The 25,448-nt window shown below is 36.6% G+C and overlaps 1 protein-coding gene and 1 pseudogene across 1 annotated transcript; both read left to right on the forward strand.

The window, feature by feature from the left end:
• The first annotated feature begins 3,435 nt into the window (after window positions 1-3,435).
• Window positions 3,436-13,559, forward strand: LOC118836976 (annotated as a pseudogene).
• Window positions 13,560-18,047: 4,488 nt separating this feature from the next.
• Window positions 18,048-18,986, forward strand: LOC118839662 (olfactory receptor 148-like). The gene has a single exon (XM_036747167.1). It carries the CDS (start codon window positions 18,048-18,050, stop codon window positions 18,984-18,986), a length of 939 nt encoding a protein of 312 aa, XP_036603062.1.
• Window positions 18,987-25,448: the final 6,462 nt, after the last annotated feature.

A 25,448-nucleotide genomic window follows, 5' to 3' on the forward strand; every position in this document is an offset into this window, starting at 1 on the left:
CAATCTTTTCTTTCTAAAAGATGTCCCTCTACCATGTCTTGGTTCCAAAAGTCTCATATTTTATTGCTCTATTTCTCTCCTTGCTATGAAACTCTTTTCTTGGGAAAGGATCAACTAACTGTTACAGGAGTGAGTTTTAGTCACTGTGTTCCCTTTCCAGGAGAATTTTAATAGTCAGCTTCTTTTCTCATTGTGAAATGAAAAAAATATATACCCCAGTATTAAAAGGATTTCAAGTCTCAATGAGAGGAGAAGGTATTTATGGTAAAGGCACCTTCCTGGAATCATAACCGAGAGTTAGATGTCAATTCTGCCCATGAGAAAGGCTAGCCTTTAATCACTGTCACTTCCTCCATTCTGGAAGATTATCTGGTTGCTTTTTTTTAGTAGAAAAGGAATTTAAATTGGTTTTATTTTGATGCCATCTAGAGAAGACCAAGATGGGAATAAGCCATCTGCAGCACACTACAGATAAAGAATCAGGCAGGAGATTCTGTATATAAGACACTATCAAAGAAATGTATAATCTAAAATGAATCAGCTAAGTGGTTCATTAAATAGAGCATTGGGCTTGGAATCAGGAAGCTCTGAGTTCAGATCTAGTCTCAGACACTTACAAGCTATGTGAATCTGAGTAAGTCACTTACCCTTGTCTACCTCAGTTTCCTCAACTGCAAAATGGGATAATAATAATAATAACACCTTAGAGGGTCGTTGTGAGAAACAAATGAAATAATATTTGTCAGGTGCTTAGCACAGTGCCTTACACTTGGTAGGTGCTTAATAAATATTTGTTTTTCCTCCTTTCGAAAAGAAGATGGGTTGGTATGCGGGGAAAGCAAGGGATAATCAATGAAAGCAACCGTGTTCCCCTGAAATATTTTGTGTAGTTCAGGGAACTCAAGGAAAACCTCTAAAACAATTAACAGGCTCTTTATTCTTAATTTACAGTAGGATGTGAATATCATGACACAGATTAAGCAGGCACGGATGGGTTTTGATCTGCATCCAAATATTTGGGAACGTCAGGAAGAAGCACATCAATGAGAGCAGACATATATACATACATATGAATGTTAGTGTCTTCTTAAGAATTTGAGAATAGGCCTTTTATGTGTTTGGAGTTACTCTAGTATAGCCTCTAAACATTGTTGAGAATCATTGGACAAGCCAATTGACCAATCAGTTACAATGAGAGATTAGATGCTTAGGGAGATATAATGCCAATTCTCTAGATACTAGGGAGACCACGCAATATCTCCACATACCAGCTGCCCCTGGGGCTGAAAACAGTGGTTCATAAAGTGTGGATCACAAGTATACTCTAGGTAGTTCATGGGATAATCTCTAGTAGAATCCAGATTTATATTATGGAATAACTTCATTTTTGTTTCTGATCTGGATGACTAATAATATTCAATAAAATTTGATATTACCACTAATATCTCATCTCAATGAAGCTATCCAATTTTAAAATCTAATACCATAGCCTCATTAGATTTAGATGTGGAAAGGGTACTTGGCATTATTAGTCCCCTGTTTTTAAAGATAAGAAAACAAACCATAAGAGCCTGTGCTTTGCCATGTGTCACACAATGGTAAAAATGGGAATGTGGAACTTGTGTCTTCCCAACATACAGTAAAGTGAGACTAGGCACTAATCTGGTTAATTTAGTTAGGTGAATTGTTAGACCAAATAATCCAAACCCCACTCCTCACACCCAAAATCACCTTTGAACTTCTGAAAATAGCTGTATTGCTCAAAATAACCAGAGGATTGCCAGTTTTTCCCTTCCCTCTGGGTGGGTAAATCCAGCAGCTCTTGACACTAAGGATATAGTCACCAAAGGACAAATTCATTGATGACTTTTGGGATGTCAAGCATTCTAACCCTGGAGTACAGAGATCCATTAGCACTCTCTATCTGGAATCCGTGATTTGTACATTCCATCTTGGTTATTGCCTACTTCATAGTAAACTCTTCAAACCATGTTGAAGTGAATGAAATGCATTTTTACTATTGATTCCCAATGGCAACAGCAAAACTAGGCAATTCCCAGACTATATATGCCACTTTGCCTTTAGTGAACAGGACCTATTAAATGTTTCCTTTTTAGAGATAGAAGTACATTGAGGGTAATCAGCTAGGTCTTAGAGTCACTAGAGAAATCAATGTGAACTCAGTGTTAATGGTGCAGGCGGATGTGTCCTGCCTATTCAGTACTTAGCAATGACAGGGAACAAGACTACATGAACAATAACCCACTGCAAGCATTTTTAACAAGGCCCAGTGCAATGTCTAATACAATTCCCTTGTTGAACAAGTCTCTTGGCCCACCGCTCACAATTAAAGACACGGAATGAAGATTTAAGAAGAGAAGTTGTAATGAGTCTCAGAAGTCATGTACTGATGAACAAGGACCTTAGAGATTCATTAAGTAAAAAGTTGCGTTTTCAATGAGTACCTTAGAGAGCATTTACCAAGATGACGTAAGAGTGAAGAAAAGTTTTTCCTGACTGAATTTCATTTTTGTTACCTCATGTAAAGTCCACGTGGTAATTTTAAAAATATATTTCATTTAAACCATATTAAATAACCCTTTGACTACTTCTCATTTGGTTCCTGAAACTGATGTTTTGAAGATATATTCTCATCAAAGAAAAAGCAAAATCATCATTAATCATTCAACATGCTTAATGTTTCCTTTGATTGTCTTATTTTATAATGATACCTGCTATTGAAGCAGGTCCCACATCTTTACTACATCTTCTCTATTCCTGCTTAATCTAACTAAAATTTAATTCTATTTTGTATCTTAGTGTGTTGACCCAAATAAATCAACTTCCTTAATAATTAAAACTACTTTAATCATTAATACTTTGTACAGTCTCATGTATGTTGTTCAATTTAATTATGTCAACTTGAGAACCAGATCTCATTCATCATCCATCCTTTTTTATCGTGATGTCACAATTGTAAGATCATAGGTTTAGATAGAGAAGAGACCTTAGAGGCCATTTATTCCAAGGCTTTTCATTTTACAGATCAGAAAGGTAAGCCAAGAAAAGTGACACAAATTCCCCAAGATCACACATGAATTAAGTAGGAGAATTGAACCCAGGTCCTCTGACTCCTAATTTATCACCCTTTCTAGTACCCCATTCTTATTAACGTTTTGTCAACAGATCTAACTAAGGTATAGCATGGTGTAGTGGAAAGAGAGTTGGTCTGAGAGCCAGGAAGACTTGAATTAGGTCCTGTATCTGACATATGCTAACTATATTATCCTGGTAAATTCCTTAGCTTCACAGTGCTTTAGGTGACTACAAATTTTTGTGGTGTGGCTAAAATTGGAATTATGGCTACAGCATCAGCCAGCTTGTTCTTCCATTAACAGTCATCATTATATGAAAGTGATGTAAAGGTAAACGGACATGTTATGCAAGAATCCAGAGGACTTTCACTCTAATGAATTCATGATCACACTGGTACAGGTACTTCCCCAATCAGAATAGAACACTTTACTCCCATAATTTAATATCTTCTATGATTTCTTATCTGTATCCTTCCAAAAATCTTCCTTAAAGTATTTACCCAGTAGCCTAATCTGTGGGTTTTAATACTTTGTGCATGCCAGTATAACATTTGGTCTGGCTAGATGGCATAGTGGATCAAACACTGTGCTGAGAGCCTGCAGTCACATCCTGAGTTCTTATCCTGCCTAACAACAAGCATTTATGTAGCACCTACTATGTGCCAAGTCCTGTGCTAAGCATTTTACAAACATCATCTCATTTGATCCTTAAAACAACCCTGGGAGTTAGGTATGATTATTATCCCAATTTCAAAGTTGAGAAAATTGAAGCAAACAAAGGTTAAGTGACATGCAAATATCACATAGCTAGTAAGTATCTGAGGCTAGATTTGAACTCAGGTCTTCCTGAATCCAATGTTCTATCCCTCACCTAGCTGTCTCAAGACACTTACAACCTGTGTGACTCTGAATAAGTCATTTAACCTCTCTCAGCCTCAATTTCCTTATCTATAAGATGGGGGGGGGGGAGTTGGACTTGATGGCCTGACAGGCTATTTCTGATTCTAAATCTAAGATCTTTTTATGCTCTATTATCTTCTGCTTCAACTATATGACCATTCCACCTATGTTTCCAATTGTTCATGTGCCCGAGGATTTATTTTTCTTCATTTTTCACACTCATGACATTATTGGTAACATGCTAAAGCCTACTTACACTCATGAATCTTTTTTTTCTTTTCAGTCATCTATCTGCAATTTCATTTCATCAAAAATCACAGGGTTTTGAGCTTTGTAGTAATACAGAAAAACTGGTAGGATAATAATGTAAACCTAATAAGATAGATCTTGTTAATGGCAGCAACATGGGTAAAGACCCTGGTCATGTTTGAATTAAAAAGCATAGAACGGTCAAGGAAGATGAACCAAACATGCAACTTCTTGCAACTATCGGTTATTCCTGCAGATTCCTGGCCCTATTTAAGGGTATCAATATGGAAAGTATTTCTTTTTTGCCTTAGCTTGGCATTGTTACTTAACATGAGAGCAAAATCTTACTCATGAGTGTGTTATAGAAAATGTATAGAATGGAGAGATTAAGAAAGCTGAAGGAATGTGCATATGGAGGGAGCACATATGGAGTTACTGCAGTAAGATCCTGCTGAGCAACCACTTCCTGTTGGTATTTCATTTGATTATATGTCTCTTCCTGGAAGTTCACTAGAATAATTTAAACATCCAAGTAGGCAATGATCCCCTATGATGAAAATAGCTGCATATACGCATGAGGGTCAGGGAAGACCCTGAAAGGACGTGTCTATGCAGCTGTTGGAGAGATATGACATAGGCTCTGATCCTAGTACCTTCCATGAAGTGGTTCCATTTGGGTAATATTGATGAATGATCACTGCCATTATCAGCAGCATGGTGTAGTGAAAAGAGAGTTGGTCTGAGAGACAGGAAGACTTGAATTAGGTCCCGTATCTGACATATGCTAACTATATTATCCTGGGTAAATTCCTTAGCTTCTCAGTGCTTTAGGTGACTATAAATTTTGGAGATCTCAATCTGCATTAGCAGAAATAGAATCCAGGAACTATCCACACCAATGAAATCACTAGTTCACTTTCTATCCTATCCTAATGACTAGATTTGGAGTTGAATCAGTTATTTGAATCAGAATGTTATGAGCAACCTAAAAAAGAGATCATGTGAAGAAAAACCAGTGGACCCAGAATTAGTGAGTATGTATGTGTTTGGGGGGAGAGAGGAAGAAAGGAGAGGGGAATGGCCTATAATACTTGGTATTATTAAAAATACTATGAAGTTTCCCCAAAGTAATCCAATCCAATTTCTTTATATTGAATTCTAGGCCTAGCTCATCACTGAGATGTAGTGCATGTAAAAGATACATATCTATATCTATCCATCTGTAAGAAGATGGACATAGGTATAGCTAGATCACCTTACTTAATGAACTGCCCATTTCCACACACTATGATCTGAACAGCATTAATTTTTAGTCTCTCAACATTTCCTGTGTGTATTTCTAGGAGATTTAGATAGATAGGTAAGTAGGTAGGGAGGGAGAAAGAGAGAGAGAGAGAAAGAGAGAGAGAGAGAGAGAGAGAGAGAAAGAGAGAGAGAGAGAGATCACCTTTCTTAATGAACTGCCCATCCAACCATACACTGTGATCTGAACAGTATTAATTTTATCTACCTGATATTTCCTGTACATATTTCTAGCATGATCTCTTTTGAGTAGCAGTGGGTTTCATTGCAAAGGTTCTAGAGTGTTCCATACATTGACACATCAGCACATCTCTAAATAGTTGCTTCTGGAGAATTTCATCAGTTATAGGGAATTTCTCTTGCATTACCTATTTGCAGAGGACATACTCCATGATGCTAGCAGCGACTTTCTCCAAACATAAACCTTCCTGGTTTTTGGCTCTCTTGATATTGATAATTGGAGTACCTATGAATAAAGTTATCTTCATTATGAAAAATATGAAAGGAACTTTTTGATCTTTATAGGTGCATGAGAGACATCTTGTCATTAAGCATATGTTTCCTTTACTTCTTAATCTATGGGTACAGTTCAAGATTTATGTGTACATGACTGGAAATTTTTTTAAACTAAATTCTAATGGAAATTTAGCACTTATTTTAACTTTTCAAAAATAATATTCTGAGATCGGGTACTCAGGCTGCTCCAATTTGCAGGAGTGGCCCATGACACACAAAAATGCTTAAGAATTCCTGCTCCACTGAGTCTATTTGTAATAAATGAGAAACTAACCAAGCAGCAGCTCATAGTTTCTGCATCTTTCTATTCATTGTATGACTGTTAAGATATGGTCTACTGTGGAGAAAGATGAAAACAAAAATAAATTAAGGTTTTCAACTTGTGATGTAGAATGAAAGTTTGAGGGGGGAGTATGAAAAGGTAAATGTTGAGAAGTACTGTGAATATATTCAAATCTGTAAAAGAAGAGTTATTTTATGGTGAAGGGGAAATAGATTTTTTGACCACTAAAATGGAAAAATATCTCCTTTTAATTAGGTAAAAAAAAGGTGTGGGGGTTTTCATGCTTTCAGCAGCAGATGTCACATTTGGCTTTGGCTTGGGGAGGGAATGGGGATCAGGCAAAAATCATTTGTTCTGTGCTCTTCTCAAATCAAGTTTGTCGATGTTACCTTAATCATTTTTTATTCCTTATTCTTTTTAGGCAGCATAGCATACTGATTAGAGAACCAGTCTCAGAGTCAGGAAAAAAATCAGTGTTCAAAATTTGCGACTAGAGTATACTTGAAGTGTGAGCCTTAGCAAGTCACTCAATCTCTACCAAAAGAAAGTTCTTTAAGATAGATAATTCTCTAATACAGAATTGGAGAGAAGTTTTCAACTTGAATTGTTAGTGGGAATTTCCTCATTGTGAGTATCCTCTACCAATTTTATCACAGGTTTGGTCCCATCTTATCCTCATCCTTTTTTATAGATAGAGTGACAATACCACCACTATTATAATAATAGCAATGCTTGTAGTTGTATTAATATCTACCGTGTCATAGATATAGATATGGATTATATATGTGTATATATATATATATATATATATATATATATATATATATATATGGAGAGAGAGAGAGAGAGAGAGAGAGAGAGAGAGAGAGAAGAGTATATCTGAATATTCATACTGTGCTTCATAGAAACATGTGATCATAAACTTGGAAGTAGAAGAAATGTTATAGATCATCCAATTCAATTCAACCCTTATTCCACAGATGGGGAAACTGAGGTCCAGAAAGGCTAAGTGACCCAAAGCCAAACAAGTAGTAAAGACCCTGGAACTGAACTCTGGACTTCTGACTCCAAATCTAGCACTGCTTCCACTTTAGAGCATTTGCATGTCATCTGCTAAATGCCAGTCTTGTAGGATTCATTCTCTATTTCATTTGTCTTTCTGTATTTTCCTCCCTTTAACAATAGATTTTTCAAATCTCACCTCCTTCATGAGATTTTCCTAGGCTAAGCAGAAGAGAGTTGATAAAGCCTTTGAACCTAACCAATCTAAACATTAAACCACATGAGCATCTCCTTCTCACTGACCCTTTAGAACAGTTGATCTTTGACCAAGTCTGTGATGTTCACATTGTATAAATATTGAATTTCATTATTTTGAGTGTCATTTCAAATTATCGATTCTATATATTTGTCCCATGGGTTTTCATTTAAGGTGGCCCTTAGTTCTGTGTTCCTACAGTGATGGAGACAGAAAAAAGAAACACAGGAGGCAAGTATTCATTCTATAAACATTACTTTAAATGATGACAGTCTAACCATGAGATCCTTATCCAATGTCTGGAGAAATGATACCTACATGGTGATTGATATTCATCCAATAAATGAAAGTTAAATAGATAAAAGCCCTCACATACTGGAAGAGACAAATAAAAAGGTAAACAATTGATTTTGTGATACATGCATACTCAATAAGAAACCACTTAACATGTTGAATATGGAGAGGATTTGTTCAATTATAATATGGATTAAAACTTCTAATTCTAATATTTTGTGACCATTTCAAGGGATACTTTGTCATCTTGCTTTGCAGTACTTATGAAGAGAAGGTAGATCACGAAAGTGATTTGGGGTTAAGGATTAGGTGGGTAGGAGAAGCAGAAGGACAAGTGGGTAAAGGATTGAAGAGAAACTAGTACATTGTTCAACTGATCAACTGGTACACAATAATTGTGAAGGGAAAAAACTGAAGCTAGAACAGGGATGATTGAAAATGACCTAAATGAATTGACATACTGAAGGTCATAGGAAGAGCAAAGAGCAGGTGTAGGATAAGTGAGATAGTAGGAAAGGTGGTAAAAAGAGATTGTAAGTAGGATGCAAAATCTTGATATTTTGGATTTGAGAAATAAAATAATAGTCATGAGTTATAGGGAAAAAATAGGCCTTTAATTAAATGAGGATTTCTAATGTTTTCTGATGAAGAGACAAGAATTGTTTAGAAGTGTTGACATAGAAACACATGCATCAAGAGAAGCAAAAAAAAGTAAACACAAATATGCAGTCATAAGTGACTAAAAATGTTTAAACTGTTTACATTCTTATATGGGGAGAAGATACATGTATTCCTACAGTACTCCATCATCATCAAGAAATGTCTAATATCTGTCAAGAGAGAATCTAAAAGAGAGACTGGGAGTAATTCTGCTTTTTTATGATTTTAAAAGAAAAAATGAAAATAGAAGGGAAGAACACACTGGGAGGGTGAAAGGGAAAAGAAGAATGGGGAAAATCATCTTACATAAATGGAGTATACAAGGAGAAGACGCTTGAACCTTAGTCTCCTCCAAACAGGATAAAGGAGGGAAAAATACACCCACCCAAACAGTTGGGTAAAGTTTCACCTAAGAGTGAAACAAGAGGGAAAGGAGGGTAGAATAAAGAAATGGGAGATTAAGGGAGGAATTAGTCAGAAATAAAACAATAACATAAAGAGGAGATAGAAAAAAGTTATAGGGAAAAGCAGAAGATAATGGAAGAGAATGAGAGGAAAGACAAAAATAACAATCACAAAAAAGTCAATGGTATAAACTCACCCATAAAATGGAAGAGGACAGCAGAATGAATTTAAAACCATAATAAAATTATACAGTATTTATAAGAAACATACTTGGAACAGAAAGATACAGAGATAAAATAAAAGGCAGAAGTAGCATCTAATAGGTTTTAGCTAAATTTGTTTTCCTCACTTAATAGCATTTTATTTTTTTTCCCAATCACATGTAAAGATTGTTTTCAACACTCATTTTTATAAGATTTTGAGTTCCAAAGTTTTTTCTCCCTTCCTCCTTCCCCTTCCCCTTGCCCAAGACTGCAAGCAATCTCATATAGTTTATACATGTACAATCATTGTGAGCATATTTTTAGATTAGTCATGTTGTGAAAGAAGAATCACAACAAAAGGGAAAACCATATGAATATAACAATTACAAAAAAGAGAAAAAATAGTGTGTTCGATCTGCATTCAGACTCCATAGTTCTTTCTCTAGATTTGGATAGCATTTTCCATCATGAATCTTTTGGAATCTTTCATTGTTTTCTGAGAAGAGCTAAGTCTATATAAGTTGATCATTGCACAATGTTGTTGTTACTGTGTACAATGTTCTCTTGGTTCCACTTGTTTCACTCAGCATCCGTTCAAGTAAGTCCAGATTTTTCCTGAAATTCAACTGTTCATCATTTCTTAAAGCACAATTGTATTTGTTCCATTACATTCATACACCACAGCTTGTTCAGACATTCCCCAATTGATGGGAATCCCCTCAATTTCCAATTCTTGGCCACCACAAAAAAGAGCTGCTATAAATATTTTTGTATATGTGTATTCATTTTCATTTTTTATCATCTGTTTGGGATACAAGGTTAGTAGTGGTATTACTGGATCAAAAGGCTACACAGTTTTATAGTCTTTTGAGCATATTTCCAGATTGCTTTCCAGAATGGTTGAATCAGTTCACTATTCCACCAACAATGCACTAGTATCCCAATTTTCACACACCTCCAACACTTATCATTTTCTTTTTTTGTTATATTAGTCAATATGATAGGTGTGAGGTGGTACCTCAGAGTTGTTTTAAGTTGAATTAATAGTTATTTGGAGCATTTTCCGTATGACTATAGAGAGCCTTAATTTCTTCATCTAAAATTGCCTTGTTCAAATCTTTTGACCATTTATCAATTGGGGAGTGACTTATATTCTTATAAATTTGACTCAGTTCCCTATTTATTTTAGGGCAGTAAAAATTGTTTCCTAACTTTCTGCTTTCCTTCTAATCTTGGTTACATTGGTTTTGTGAAAAAAAAACTTTAATTTAATGTAATAAAAATACCCATTTTGTAATTCATAATGTTCTCTATCTCTTGTTTGGTCACAAATTCTTCCTTTCTCAATAGATCTGACAGGTAAATTATTCCTTGCTCTTCTAATTTGCTTATAGTATCCCCCTTTTTGTCTAAATCATGTACCCACGTTGATCTTATCTTGGTATATGGTATTTGTTGGTTGTTGTCCTTCATTCTCAAAGAGGACCAAAATGACATCACTATGCTAGAGTCAAGTTTCAATGTGTCCGACTGTGGCTGATCAGACCAATATCAGTTCAGAATGCTCTACCACAGGCTGGGCACAAATAATCCACATGAATATTTGGGGTGGATGCTCTAAATTTGTGCATTCTGCATTTCCTTTGAGCTCTTTCAATTCTGCTTTGCTCATAGAGCACAGCACCTTCTCTGACGAGGGCACTACACACTAAGCAGTCCTGTGTTGGTGTCTCCTATGTCACACAATCAATTCCAAAGTTCTTGAGAGAGACCTTGAGAGTGTCCTTGTATCACTTCTTCTGACCACCATGTGAAGGCTTGCCCTGTGTGGGATCTCCATAAAACAGTCTTTGGGCAAGTATATGTTTTGCATTCGAACAATGTGGCCAGCCCATCAAACTTGTGCTCCCTGAAGCAGAGTTTGAATGCTTGGCAGTTTAGTTCAAGAAAGGACCTCAGTGTCTAGTACCTTGTCCTGCTAGGTGATCTTCAGAATCTTCCTAAGACAATTCAAATAGAAGTAATTCAGTTTCCTGGCGTGGTGCTGGTTTCACTGTGTATATCCCTGGAAAGTGCACTACCCACTACAGCTTTTCCATTTGCTGTAACTGATGGTTCTATGTATGGATGGTGTGGTGGTGGTTGATGGAGCACCTGTGTTTTCTTGGTGTTAATTGTTAGGCCAAAATTAGGAAAAACAGCAGAGAATTGATCCATACTTTGTTACGTCTCAGCTTCAGAGGCTGCATTGAGTGCATAATCAGCTGTAAACAGAAAATCATGCACCAACACTCCCTCCACTTTGGTCTTGGCTCGTAGCCTTTTCAAGTTGAAGAATTTACCATCAGTGTGGTAGCTGACCTTGATGCTGTGTTTATCCTTATTGAAAGTCCACAGTGCTGGACTGATCATAGACTTATCTTTTCTAAGCTACATAGTCCCACTCAACAAAAGTGGTGCCCCCAAGGCAAAATGACTACCAGAAGAATTAAGGTCAACAAATTAGAACTCTTCTTTGAGTGGGAACAGTTTGTTACTTACTCAAAGGGAAAGTTGAGCAAACACACAGTCGGCAACATTAGAGCAGAAAAGGAGTGGACAACTTTCAGAGATTTGGTATATAGCACTGCATTTGCTCATCTGGGTCAGAACACTCACAAACACCAAGGTTGCTTTGATGAAGATGATGGGGAAATTCAGAAGCTGCTAAATGAAAAATGAGAACTCCATAGGGTTTACCAGCAGGATAGTTCATCCATCTCTAAGAAGGCAGAACGTAATTCAATCAAAAGTAAAGTATAAGCAAAGCTTAGAGAGATGCAGGATTCTTGGCTCAGTAAGAAGGTAGATGAAATTCAGTTTTATGCTGATAGTAATAATCCAAAACACTTTTATGATGCCCTGAGGGCTATTTATGGACCAAAGACCTGTGGTATATCTTAACTAGTCAGCACTGATAGAGCCACATTGATTAATGATAAGAATATGATCTAGAGAGATAGGCTGAACACTTCCATAGTCTTTGTAACAGACTATCATCAATCAATGCTGAGGCCATTGACCATTCACCTCAAAGTGAAGTCAATCCCTCCCTAGCTGAAGCTCCAATTGAAGAAGAGGTTGTTAATGCCATTGGGCTCCTTTCACACAGTATATGGTGTAAGATGTTGGTCTATGCCTAGTTTCTGTCATACCATTTTGCAGTTTTCCCAGGAGTTTTTGTTAAATAAGGAGTTCTTATCCCATAAGCTAGAGTCTTTGGATTTTTCAAACAATAGGTTCATGTAGTCATTAACTACTATGTCTTGTGTCTCTAACCTATTCCACTGATCTGCCACTCTATTTCTTGGCCAGTACCAAATGGTTTTGATGATCATTGATTTATAATATAATTGTACATCTGGTATGACTAGACCACCTTCCTTTGCATCTTTTTCCATTAATTCATTGATATTCTTGACCTTTTGTTCTTCCACATGAATTTTATTATTTTGCTAGCTCTATAAAATAATTTTTGGTAGTTTGATTAGTATGACACTGAATAAGTAAATTAATATAGGTAGAATTATCATTTTTATTATGTTAACTTAGCCTACCCATGAGCAACTAATATTTTTCAAATTATTTAGCTCTTTTAGTCTATTTCTCCATGGTCTTTTATTTGTTGTTGTTGTTGTTGTTGTCATGTCTGACTTTTTTAAAAAATTAATTTTATTTTCCTTTTTCAACATTCACTTTTACAAGATTTTGAGTTCCAAATTTTCTCTCCATCTCTCCCCTTTTCCCAACCCAAGACAGCATGCATCCTGATTACCCCTTCCCCCAATCTGTCCTCCCTTCTATCACTCCCCCTTCTCTTATCCTCTTCCTTTATATTTTCCTGTAGGGCAAGATAGAGTTTTATAACCCATTGCCTATACTCCCTTCTATACCACATACCAAAGGGTGGCTTCCTGGACATTGATGTGGAGATTACAGGACTTGATAATAAAGAAATTTTTAAAGGAGACAGAGTCCAGAGGGAAAAATAATTTTGCAGCAGACATGGATGGAACTTACAAGTTTTATTTTAGCAACAGAATGTCCACCACGACTTCCAAGATAGTGATGTTCACTATTAACACTAGAGAAGCTCCAAAGAGCCAAGACATAGAAACAGACACTCAATAGAATAAGCTGGAAAAGATGATTAATGAGCTCTCCATGGTGATGATTGCTGTAAAGCATGAACAGGAATACATGGAAGTCCAGGAGAGAATACGCAGAGCAATTAACGACAACATTAATAGCAGAGTGTTCCTCTGGTCCTTTTTGAAGCTCTCATATTAGTTGCTGTGGCATTGGGACAGATCTACTACCTGAAGAGATTTTTTGAAGTCCAGAGGGTTGTCTGAGAAGGCTTTTTCCTGATGGTCCTGAACTCCCAGTTCAATGTTTATCAAACATCTAGGTCACAATGATATCATGTATTTTTTAACCTTTTTTTTGTTTTCTGAACTATGCTCTCATTCCTGCTCTTTCTTCCTCACAAATAGGTTTTGAAAACACACCTGGCTGTCCTGACAGCTTTGACACTTAATTGGCATAACTTATTTGAAATCTGCCTCCAAGATACAGGGCATTCCAGAGCTCCAACACTATATGTGTGATCTAATCACATTTGTTTGTCCTGTTTTAATTTGGTTTTCATAATGAAATACAGTTTCTTCATAACACAGTGCTGAGGCAAATATAGTCTTTTACTAAAAATGATTGTCCATGTCTTTGGATCTCTAAACCTGCAGTAAAAAAAAATCAGTTCTGTGAAGTTCTAAGGTACAACAGATTAAATCATTAAAATCTGTTTCACTAGTGATAAATTAAACCATTTGATCTTGTGACACACTCTATTATAACTGGTTACTTGTATTTCATTTAGTCTAGTTTTTATTTGAGAAGCCCGCAAACTATATTGTCCCCTAAAGAAAATGGAGATGTTCTTTAGGTTAGACCCCAGGACTCAGTCATCTGTGTTAGAGTAAAGAACAAGGGGCTAACCAATCTGTTTTGGTTTCTGCCTGACACTTCTGATGTGTCAAGCCAAGGCTGGAGGCTGTTTTCAGCAAATGGTATTTAATTAGTCATTTTTAGCTGGCATGTCTAGCTCTCTCCCTCACCCCTGTGCTGGCACTTAAAATGTGTATGTTAATCTAAGTTGGGAAAAATCTGGATTCCTGATGCCAAAGGGTTAAAGTTCACTCTTGGATGTTATTGTATTGTTATACAGCCACCATTTAATTGATCAGAAACAATGGAATTTTGGACCACTGTCTAGCTAAAGAGGACTGAGCATAATTCTCAATTATTAGGATTCTTTTTATTTTTCTCTCCTTGTCTTTCATTTTGGTATATGTGAATTTTGTTTTGTATGAAAAGTGACTTTTTCTGGGTCTCTGATGATGGGTTGAAAATTGAAGCATCTGTTTATAATGATGGACTGATCAAGGATTGTGTTGTGATTAATGTATATTAGTTACTGGTACTTTTTCCTCTTTGGAAGAGGGAAAACTACAAGTAACAAGTTTTATACCATTAATTTAAAATTTGTTTCAGGTTCTCATGTTTAGAGTAAAAAGTTTGTTATTTTTTTACATAGGACAAAATACAGCAGCAGTTTATTAATAAACTAAGAGTTTTTTCACCTTAGTGTAACTGTTGAATGCCAATTTTATTGTGTGTAAAAACACTTCAAAATCAAATTCAACAATGTACATTAAAGTTGGATGTGCATATAATTTGACCCAGGTCCAGCAAAGAAACACTTTTTTAAAAAAAGAAATTAAAAACAGAGATTTTCTTTCTGCCCAAGTAGTTCTCATTCTATTTGGAGAAGAAAACCCATATAGTAGGGGTAAGCTATAGATCATATCATGGGTCCTAAAGGTATATCAGCAAGGCAGTTTGAAATATCTAGTAGTTTTAAGAGTATATCATCAGTGCAGATGCCAAGGTCCAGTGGTCCTCCACATTACCAGAAACATTGTTGGTGGCAACTCATCAAAGCTATAGAGTAATTTGGGGGTAACAGAAAGCTAGAGGACTCCAAGATCCCACAACCTTTGGGAAGGGGGAAATGTGCCTAAAAGTTAGAGAGGAATGTGCGTTCCAAATTCCCATCCACAGGGAATAATGGAATAATAGGAATAATGAAGGTTTGAAGATCAATGGGGAGGTAGAGAAATAGAAGGAAACATTGACAGGGAGGTTGGGGGGAAGAGATCTTGGTAGCATCTGGGTGGAATAAGGCTCTTCCCAATTCCTCCCTTAGAACCTACCAGCATCTGTTATTGAAGCTTTATAAATCTTGAATGTTAAAGACATGTGGTGCTACTATAGGGAGATCAGAAAGAGTGGATGAAAGGGATTACCAATACTAATGGCAAGGGCTGATCTTTCTCCACATTACCAAAAGTATATTAACTGGTGACTCCTTCTTCAATGAAGTAGTATGAAGAACCATTTGGTGGAATCAGTCAGGGAGGGGAGCAGGGGGGTAGGGGGGTCCAAGGCCTCATAACTTTTGGGAAGGAAGAATGGAACTAAGGATTGAAGAGGAATAGGCGCTCTGGCCTTCATAGATTCCTTTGGGGGAGGGGAATCAGAGCTCAGCATCCAGAAAGCTAAAGAGGCATTATGGAGGCCACAAATTATGACAGTTCAGAAGTATTATTCTGCTTATTGAAAGTATAATAATGCATTCTTTATGTTTGGATTTGTGAGTTCTGACATAAAGACTTTGCCTAACCAGAAGAAATATAATTTCATTCCTACCTTTGGCATTACTCAAATAATTGCACTATGGATCTACAATGTTATTGAGAGGAAGGTATTATTAACAAAGTGAATATTCATTAAGTGAGAAGGTACCATGGCTTACAATCATAGCACAGATCTGGAATTTCCAAATTGAGTATGAGGTCACTCCTTTCTAAGGCTCACTCCTGTTCTAACTTGGACATATCAGAGCCCTTTGAATTTTTTACATTGTATCTATGATTGGTAACAATTTGGGGGTGGGGTAGGGAAAGCAACATACTTAGAGAAGCATTTGTGAGCCAGTGACACTCTGGAAAAATATCATGAGATTCTACTCCACCAAAGTGTTGTCCCTTTTCTGAAGTCTCAAAACATCCAAGATCTAATTATTCCCCTCAGCTCAAGAGATTTATTGAGTTTGTGGTGTATCTAGAGATGAGATCCCAAGGGGAAACCAAGGCCAATTACAAAGACCTCTTCCACCCTCCACCCCAAGTCTTGGTGCTACTGAAGTCTGGGAAAGAATCACTGCAGTGGATAGGAAAAGTCAGTTCTGTGCTGTCTAATTTGGGTAATTTGGTTTAATAACAAAAAGCATCCAGGGTTGCCAGCTACATACACTGTACCTACCTCATGGCACCTAAAATAGAAGGCATGGATGGAAAAATTCCCATCTTCCCTTCATGAGAGACTTGACAAAAGGAAGAAATATTTCTCATTCCCAGTCAACCGTGTTCATTCTTGGACATGTAAGTTCATCCAATTTTGATCTATCACTGCTTTTCATGGAGGAAACAGAATGGGGTGCCATAGGTTGAGTGGGGCTGTTAAATGACTCCCAAGACTAGGATAAAAATCTCCAGAACAGGAAATACAAGGAAAAAAAGTATACTGGACTATCAGGCCCTGGGGATGATTGGCTGTGCTCCTTGAGCCTGGAGAATTCAACAGTTTTTACCTAGCTATACAGACACAAAATGTGGAGACTCAAAAACTCTTACTGTACCTTGTTAAGGAATCACCTGAACGTCTATGAGAAAATCTTTGTTGATCTTGGAAAAGCCAGTGACAGACCGGGTAGACTCCTTGTCTTATGGTTATGATGCCCTGGATCCAAATCTTGTCTCTGATACACAATCTCTGCAACTATCAGCAAATCATTTATCCTCTTTGAGACTATGTTTTCTTATCTGTCAATAGGCATAATTTCTACACGAGGCATAATAACTGTAAATAGGCATAATAATACCTATGGTACCTACCTAATAGTGTCGTTGAGAGGCCCAATGAGATAATGCACAGAAAGTGTTTTACAAACTTTTAAATCCCATATAAGTCAATTGTCATGACCATTATTCACAATATTATGACAGAGGAGTCAATACTTGAAGCAGAGTTTACTGGGAATTTTTGAAAATTTGATTTCCAGGATTAATCTTCCAACTACATGTTTGGACTTAAATTTCCAGAATTACTACTTGATGAAGGAGGAGCATTTTCATACCCCTGTGAGGATTACTTTTATGTCAAGATTTGGAAGTGATTTTCCACTTAGCGGCAGCATATTCTCAACAACTGAGGTCCCCACCTTGTCCTATGCCTTGGCTGTGTTGTTCACATAGTCACTGTCAAAGTTGCTCTAATACCTGTGACCTTTTAATTTCTAAGCAGGTGGCCAGGATTGATGACCTTCTCATTCATAGGGATGGTAAAGAAAACCAGCATAAAATAAGAGCAAGGCCCCAAGTGGGTTCATTGTGATGTTTCTTTTTGGCTTTTTTCATTTTTTATGATGAACATTCTTTTCTTTGCCAGTTTCAGGTGTCTACTGAATAGTGTTCCTTTGGTTAATAGCAGTCATTCCATTCCATTCATTTCTCTGAGATGCCATAATTTTATACATCTCAGAGTTCTATTTTACTTGCAATCCAGTGTGTGTGTGATAATATTCCCAGTTGTACTGAAAAGTTTTCAATAAAAAACATAAATTAGTGATCAAACATGAATTTATATCAACTCACCCTTTGTGTTTGATATCTGTACTTAGCATCTGTTTTATTCTGTCTTTCCCCAGGGCTGACTCTCCTATGAACATAAAGAACTACACAGAGGTAACTGAGTTTATCCTCCTGGGAATCCCTCATACAGAAGGACTGGAGACTATGCTCTTTGTCATCTTCTTATTCATCTACATCTTCACCCTGCTGGGGAACTTCCTCATCCTCTTGGCCATCATCTCTTCCTCTCACCTTCACACACCCATGTATTTCTTCTTGGGACTTTTATCTACTTTCGACATATTTTTTCCTTCAGTGAGTTCTCCTAAAATGCTGGTCTTTCTCTCTGGAAATACCCGAGTCATCTCATATAGGGGATGTGCCTCTCAGCTCTTCTTCCATCATTTTTTGGGGTGCACTGAGGGCATTCTATACTCTGTGATGTCCTATGACCGTTTTGTTGCCATCTGTCATCCACTGCGCTACACAGTCATTATGAGCCCCAGACTTTGTGTGGTTCTAGCCACATGTACCTCATTGATAGGTTGTATCCATGCCACTATACTGACATCACTCACCTTCCAGTTGCCTTACTGTGGCCCCAATGAAGTAGACTATTATTTATGCGACATTCCTGTCGTCCTACCTTTGGCCTGTGCCGACAGCTCACTGGCGCAGAGGGTGGGTTTCACCAACGTTGGCCTTTTGGCTTTAACATTATTTTTCACTATCATTGTCTCCTATACCCGCATTGGAATAGCCATTTTCAGAATTCGTTCGGCTGAAGGCAGAAGCAAAGCTTTTTCTACCTGCAGTGCCCATCTCACTGCCATCATGTGTGCCTATGGACCAATTATCATCATCTATTTTCAGTCTACACCCAACCCTTTGCTTGGTGCTGTGGTTCAAATTTTAAATAATATCGTCTCACCTATGCTGAACTCCTTAATCTATTCTCTGAGAAACAAGGAAGTAAAAAGAGCCTTGAAAAGAATTTTATGCAGGTCAGGAATAACTGCAGAGGCCTAAATCAGGAGGCCTCAGTCTCCTTGGTCAGTCTCTGTTTCCACCTTTCTGTGGAAAGTGTTAATCACATCCCTTTCATTCATTTAATGGCAGCCATGTCTTTGCCCTCTCTCTGTGTCATCATTCCATCTTTTCCGTACAGTGTATGTGACCAGATGTTAGACCAATATGAGAAAAAAAGTAGTTAGCTGAGTTCTTTTTTCTCTTAAAGGGATTTTCTGTTGAATTCACTTTCATTTTAGAGTTCATGAAGTGTTTATGACTAGGAAGGCAGCGCCTATTACTTCATTTGAAATAATTATCTTAAGAGAAACTCATCTTTGAATGTACTTGCCTTTTTCATGGAAGTAGTTTTGGGGGAAGTAAGGGACAGTTTAGACTGGGGGGCAGGGAGGCGGGGTGACCTGCAACCTTGAGGCCACATGTGGCCCTCTAGGTCCTCAAATGCAGCCCTTTGACTGAATCCAAACTCACAGAACAAATCTTTTTATTAAGGAGATTTGTTCTATGAAGTTTGCATTCAGTCAAAGGGCCACACTTGAAGACCTAGAGTGGGCACATGTGGCCTTGAGGCCACAGGCTCCCCACACCTGGTTTAGATATATTATTTCATTGGTGCAGAGAGTTACTAAGTTACTTATCCCACTGTTTTAAGTCACCAAACCCCTTGACAGCATCTCCCATTAATTCCTACTTTATTCTAGTCTCTGATGAAAAGGTGGCCCTTCTCCTTGCCAAGGCTTTTTACATGTACCCTTGATCTCATCCAGTCCTCTCTTATTTCTTCTGGCAAGATTATCCCTTCTTGCTAATCATCAGTCTTTATCTGCTGGCACAATCCCTGATGCCCCCCCCCAAAAAAAACATGCCCTTTTCTTCCAATCATAAAAAGTTTATTTGATCTACCTGTGCCTTCAAGATTTATGCTTGACTCTCCTCTCTTGACAGCTAAATTCCTATAAAAAGATGTCTATATTTTCTCTCTCACTCACTTCTCAGACCCTTGCAAACTATCTTCTAACCTCATTATTCAACTGCAGTCTCTCTCTAAAGTTAGAAGTGGTCTATTTGTTAATTGCCCAGTCCAATGGTCTTTTCTCAGTCCTCATTCTTAAATTCTGCATCGTCCAACACTGTTGAAGACCCTTTCTCCCTAGATATTTTCTCCTCATTTGTTTTCATGACATTTTTCTCTTCTGATTCTTTTCCTATCTGTCCCTCCTCCACCCCACCCCTTTTCTGGTCCATCATTTCTACCTTACCTACTAACTATGGATATACCTCAAGTCTGTATCTTGGGATCTCCTCACTTTCTTTCCTCTCTTTCTCCTGTAGCTTCCTCCTGTAACTTCATCTGATCTTCTGGGTTAAATTATAATCTCTACACATGTTCCTAAATGTAAATGTCCAACTGTAACCTCTTTCCTGAACTCCAGCATTGGAGTCACACCATATCCCCTATTCCTGGAATACACTCGTGCCTCACTTCCATCTCTTAGAACTGCTAGCTTCTTTCAACCATCCGTTCAAGAGACATTTCCTAGTTCAATCTTTTCCTGATCCTCCCCACCTCCAGGTCTTAGTGCATCTCTCTCGCCCTTGGAATTATCTTGTCTTTCCTCTATGTGTGTTCTGGATATACTTGTCATTGTGCATGTTGTTTCCTCTGTTGAATGCAAGCTCTGTGCAGGCAGAGATTGTTTCATTTTTGTCTTTATATCTCTAGCATTCAATGCTTGTTGATTGATTTACTAGGTGATTTACTGGAGACTCCCTCCACCAATGCAGATCTCCAATCTATCTGTAATTTTTCTGCCTTAGCAAGCTGCCTGCAGCACTGAAAGGATAAATGACTTACCCCCCAAAACAGAGCCAGTGTGGGTCAAAGATGTGACTTTATCACAGGTCTTCCTGACTCTTCCTATCCAGAAGCGGGACAGTTGATGATTTGGGGAGATGTATGAAAGAAAGCATTGCCAATTTCCTTTTGACTTGCCTATAGCCAGGAATGGGAGACAAGAATCCGGGTGAAGGACCTGATTCATTTCCTTATTGATCAGGGTAAAGCAACAGTATATAACATTCTTTTCTGAGGAGATGAGTAGTAGACTTCTGGTTCATGTGGATGCTCCATAAAAGGTATTTCTTGATTCTTCACACAATTCTTTTCTCATGAGGTGAAGATGATCATAGTGGGATGATAACCTTCCAACTTCTGTTGTGGGAGAAATGACTTCTGTTTAGTTTGTGTGGTATGTGTCACTGTTGCCAAATAAATCTACTACAATGCAGAAATCATAGAGGTAAAACCTGGGTCTTAATATGTTTAAGTACAGGTTCAGGAGGTAGAAAAATAACATTGGATGAAGATTAGGATTCTAATGAGGCTTTTTATACATAAAATTATGTCAGAGAGACAGAGAAATAATTTTGTATGTACAACAATCTAGTACTTCCTCATAGCCCATAAAAGTTAGAAATACAGATGAATAATTCTATGCTTCTTTCAATGTCATTAACATTGAACAAATTAGTAAACAGATTAAGATACAGATTTAAATACCGAGTTTACAAAATCCTACATTAACAGAACTACAAGGCTACATTTTAAAGAAGTCACAGTGGATTAATTAATTAAAAGGAGAGAATATGTATGTCATGAAGATAACCAAAAAGCTTTGGAACAGGGAAATCCTTCCACAAATAGTTATCTGGAGAATCCTTCCACAAATACCTAAATCACTTTGGAAAGTTCACATTCCTCTTTGCCTTCTTATCTGGGGAATATCAAAAAGTCTTTTCTTACTACTATTATTACATAAGTCAGGTTTTGGCCAGGTGAGGTTAATATTAATAGAAGACAGGCTTTAGTTAACCAAACATTGGGAAGAGGAATGGAATAACAGAACTGAATAAAAGGAAATCAAAAATGAAAAAAATTATCAACACATTTTCATCTTTTTACAATGAGCATTCTAAAAGTACTGGCATCTGGAATTTGATTGCATTGCATGTTTAGTTGACAGTCTTTCTATTATGTGTTTAGTTGGCATCCTATCTTAATTTTCAAATTTCTATTTTTTTCAGTTCTGGGTTTATTCTCTTGGAGAATATCCATGCAATCATTCTTAGATATGTTCTGTGTCTTAGCCTATATCTTTAATCTTTTCTTTTTCCACACCTTTAGCAGTCTCCTGTATGGGTTCACTTTTAGGAAGTGAGTATTAAAAAGCAAAGTGCTCAAGTTAATACTGCCAAGAAACGTATTAGCTGTATATGTCCTGATCTGGGGGTGTGCTGGTAGATATTTAACAACTGACTCTATGGGGAAAAATGTACTCAACACACACATATTTTCTCTATCACTTTCATAAGTCTAGACAATCAACAAAACAATAAACCAAGCCCTGATTTATGGCATCTGTCAATTTCCAAGGTCAGAGGGTATCTTTTTTAACATGAACCTGAATAAGAATCCCCTCTATCACATTTCTGACATGAAGCCTTTGCTTGAAAAATTCTAATGGAAAAAAACCTATTTTCCAAGATATCTGATTGCTTTTTTATAGCTTTGATTGTTATGAAGTTTTAATTTATACCAAACTATTATCTGCCTCTCTGAAATTTCTATCACACCTTCCTAGTTCTTCCTTCTATGGTCATCTAGAACAAAATTAGTTCTCCATTGCTGGATTGTACTCCCTTTCCATAATGTATTAGTATTCCTAACTTCCTTTAACATTCAGCTTAGGTACTACCTCTTACATAAGGTCTGCCTATTACATAATGCCATTCCTCCATATCTACCAGAGATGTGCTATAATCAGCTTGTACTGGCTAATGAGAACTGATTGCTAAATTTTCTTGTGAGAACTTACATCTTGGAAATTATCAAATGATACAAAACAGCTTGATTTATTGTTTTGTTGATTGTCTAGACTTAAGAAAGTAATGATAAATAAAATTTAATAATCCTCATTAAACTAAAGCATCATGTATATATGTATAAATGAGTATATATTATATATATATAATGTGTGTATACATGTGTATGTGAATATATGTAATATGTATGTGAATGTATGTGTATGCATATATATATAAAATTTAAAAGGTGGTTGATAAACATTTATGACCAAACCCCTAGATCTTTCCCTCCTGAAATAAAATTGTATTTATTTGGTATATACTCTATTTATTAGCACATATTATTTATCCTTCAGTAGAATGTAAGCCCATTAAGGATAAGAATGTTTTGTTTGGCTTTGTATCTTTCAGTGTCTAATAATGTATTTTGGTCATAATAATTGCTTAACGAATACTTGTTGAATTGAATCGAATCTTCTTTCAGTCATATCATCATAGGTAGCATTTATAGAGAAATTCCAGGCTTGCAAAATACTTTATAAATATTATCTTGTTCAATCATTATAACAACCCTGTGAGATACGTGTGCTATTACTTTCCCCATTTTACGAATGAGGACAGGAAGGCTGACAGAGTTTGTGACAGCTTGTGACTCTGTTGTCACACAGCTAGTTAATGTTTGAGACTAGATATGAATTCAGGTCTTCATGATTTCAGAGCCAACACTCTATCTTTTGCACCATGTAGCTGCTCATGGCCCCTGAACCTTCCTCTGCCCTTCTGACTAATTCCACAGTAGCAAATCTGCAACAGCCTTGACCGTATTTTTGAGTTACTCCTATAGCATGGTAGCATCATGCTCCAGACCTTTCCATTTGATCCTGTAGAGGCCTAGGTTTCACACACAGTCTTCTCATCTATCTTGGGGTGCAATTCAATTCAAGTTAGCAAACATTAATCTTTTATTGTGTACAAAGTACTGGGGATAGATAGATAGATAGATAGATAGATAGATAGATAGATAGATAGATACACACATACATACATACATACATACATACATTCACACATACACACATACACACATACATACATATATATATATATATCCCTTGACCTTTGTCCCACATACTTGGAGTATGTTCTCTTCTTTCCTGTGTCTCTTAAAATCTTGACCTTCCTTCAAGTCTCTACTCAGCTACCACCTCTTTTTTTAAATCTATTTTTTATTTATGGAATAAAACCAGCATTTCCATAACACAGTATAATAAAAAAGATTACTGCAAATCTATTATGTGCCATTTGCTATTCTTTTTAAGTATACAACAAAATTATCATGTAAGTTTCTTTTTTTTCCTTTTTATTTCTTCCTTCCCCCCACCTACAGATGGCCAACATTAGATAAAAAAAAAAATATATATATATATATATATATATATATATATATATATATATATATATATATATATATATATACTTATTCTATATACACTTCTATATTTCAGTTCTTTCTCTGGATGCAGGTAGAATCTTTCTCCATTTTTAAAATTTTTATTATTAATATAATGAATTATGTTAATACTCTTCCTTATGTTAATCTCTTCCTGTATTCCTGGCATAAATCCCACTTGATCATAATGTAGAATCTTTAAAATATATTATTGTAATCTTGTAGCTAGTATTTTATTTAGAATATTCGCATCCATATTTATTGGTCTATAATTTTCTTTCTCTGTTTTACTCTTCCTGGTTTAAGTATCAATATGATATTTGTTTCATAAAAGGAGTCTAGTAGGATCCCTTCTTTGCCTATTATTCCAAATAGTTTATTTAATATTGTAATTAGTTGATCTTTAATTTTTTTATTTTCTTTTTTCCTGATATTTTTAGTTTATGATACTCAGTTCCACAAGTTATTGAGTTTCACATTTTCTCCCCCTCTCTCTCCTCCCCCTGTCCCCCAAGATGACATGTAATCTGATATAGGTTCTACATATACTTTCACATTAAACCTATTTTCTCAATAGTCAAGTTGTAAAGAAGAATTATAACCAATGAAATGAACCATGAGAAAGATGTAATAAAACCAAAAATAAAACAAAATAAAGAGAGAGAGCAAATAGTTTGCTTCAATCTGCATTCAGATTCTGTAATTCTTTCTCTGGATGTGGATACCCTCTTCCATCATGAGTCTTTTGGGGCTGTCTTAGAACCTTGATTGTTGAGAAGAGCCAAGTCTATCAGTTAGTCTTCACAGAAGCAATGTCTCTGTGGTTGTGTCCAGTGTTCTCCTGGTTCTTCTCCCCTCACTCAGCATCAGATCATGTAAGACTCTCCAGGTTCTTATGAAGTCCATCTGCTCCTCATTTCTTATAGCACAATAGTATTCCATTTCATTCATATACCACAATTTGTTTAGCTATTCCCCAATTGATGGGCATCCCCTTGATTTCTAATTTTTTGCCATCACAAAAAAGCTGCTATAAATATTTTTGTACATATGGATCCTTTCCCTCCTTGTATGATCTCTTTGGGATATAGCCCTAGAAGTGATACGGCTGTGTCAAAGGGTATGAACATTTTTATAGCCCTTTGGGC

Source organism: Trichosurus vulpecula, chromosome 2 (genome assembly GCF_011100635.1).
Source record: "Trichosurus vulpecula isolate mTriVul1 chromosome 2, mTriVul1.pri, whole genome shotgun sequence".
NCBI lineage: Eukaryota > Metazoa > Chordata > Mammalia > Diprotodontia > Phalangeridae > Trichosurus > Trichosurus vulpecula.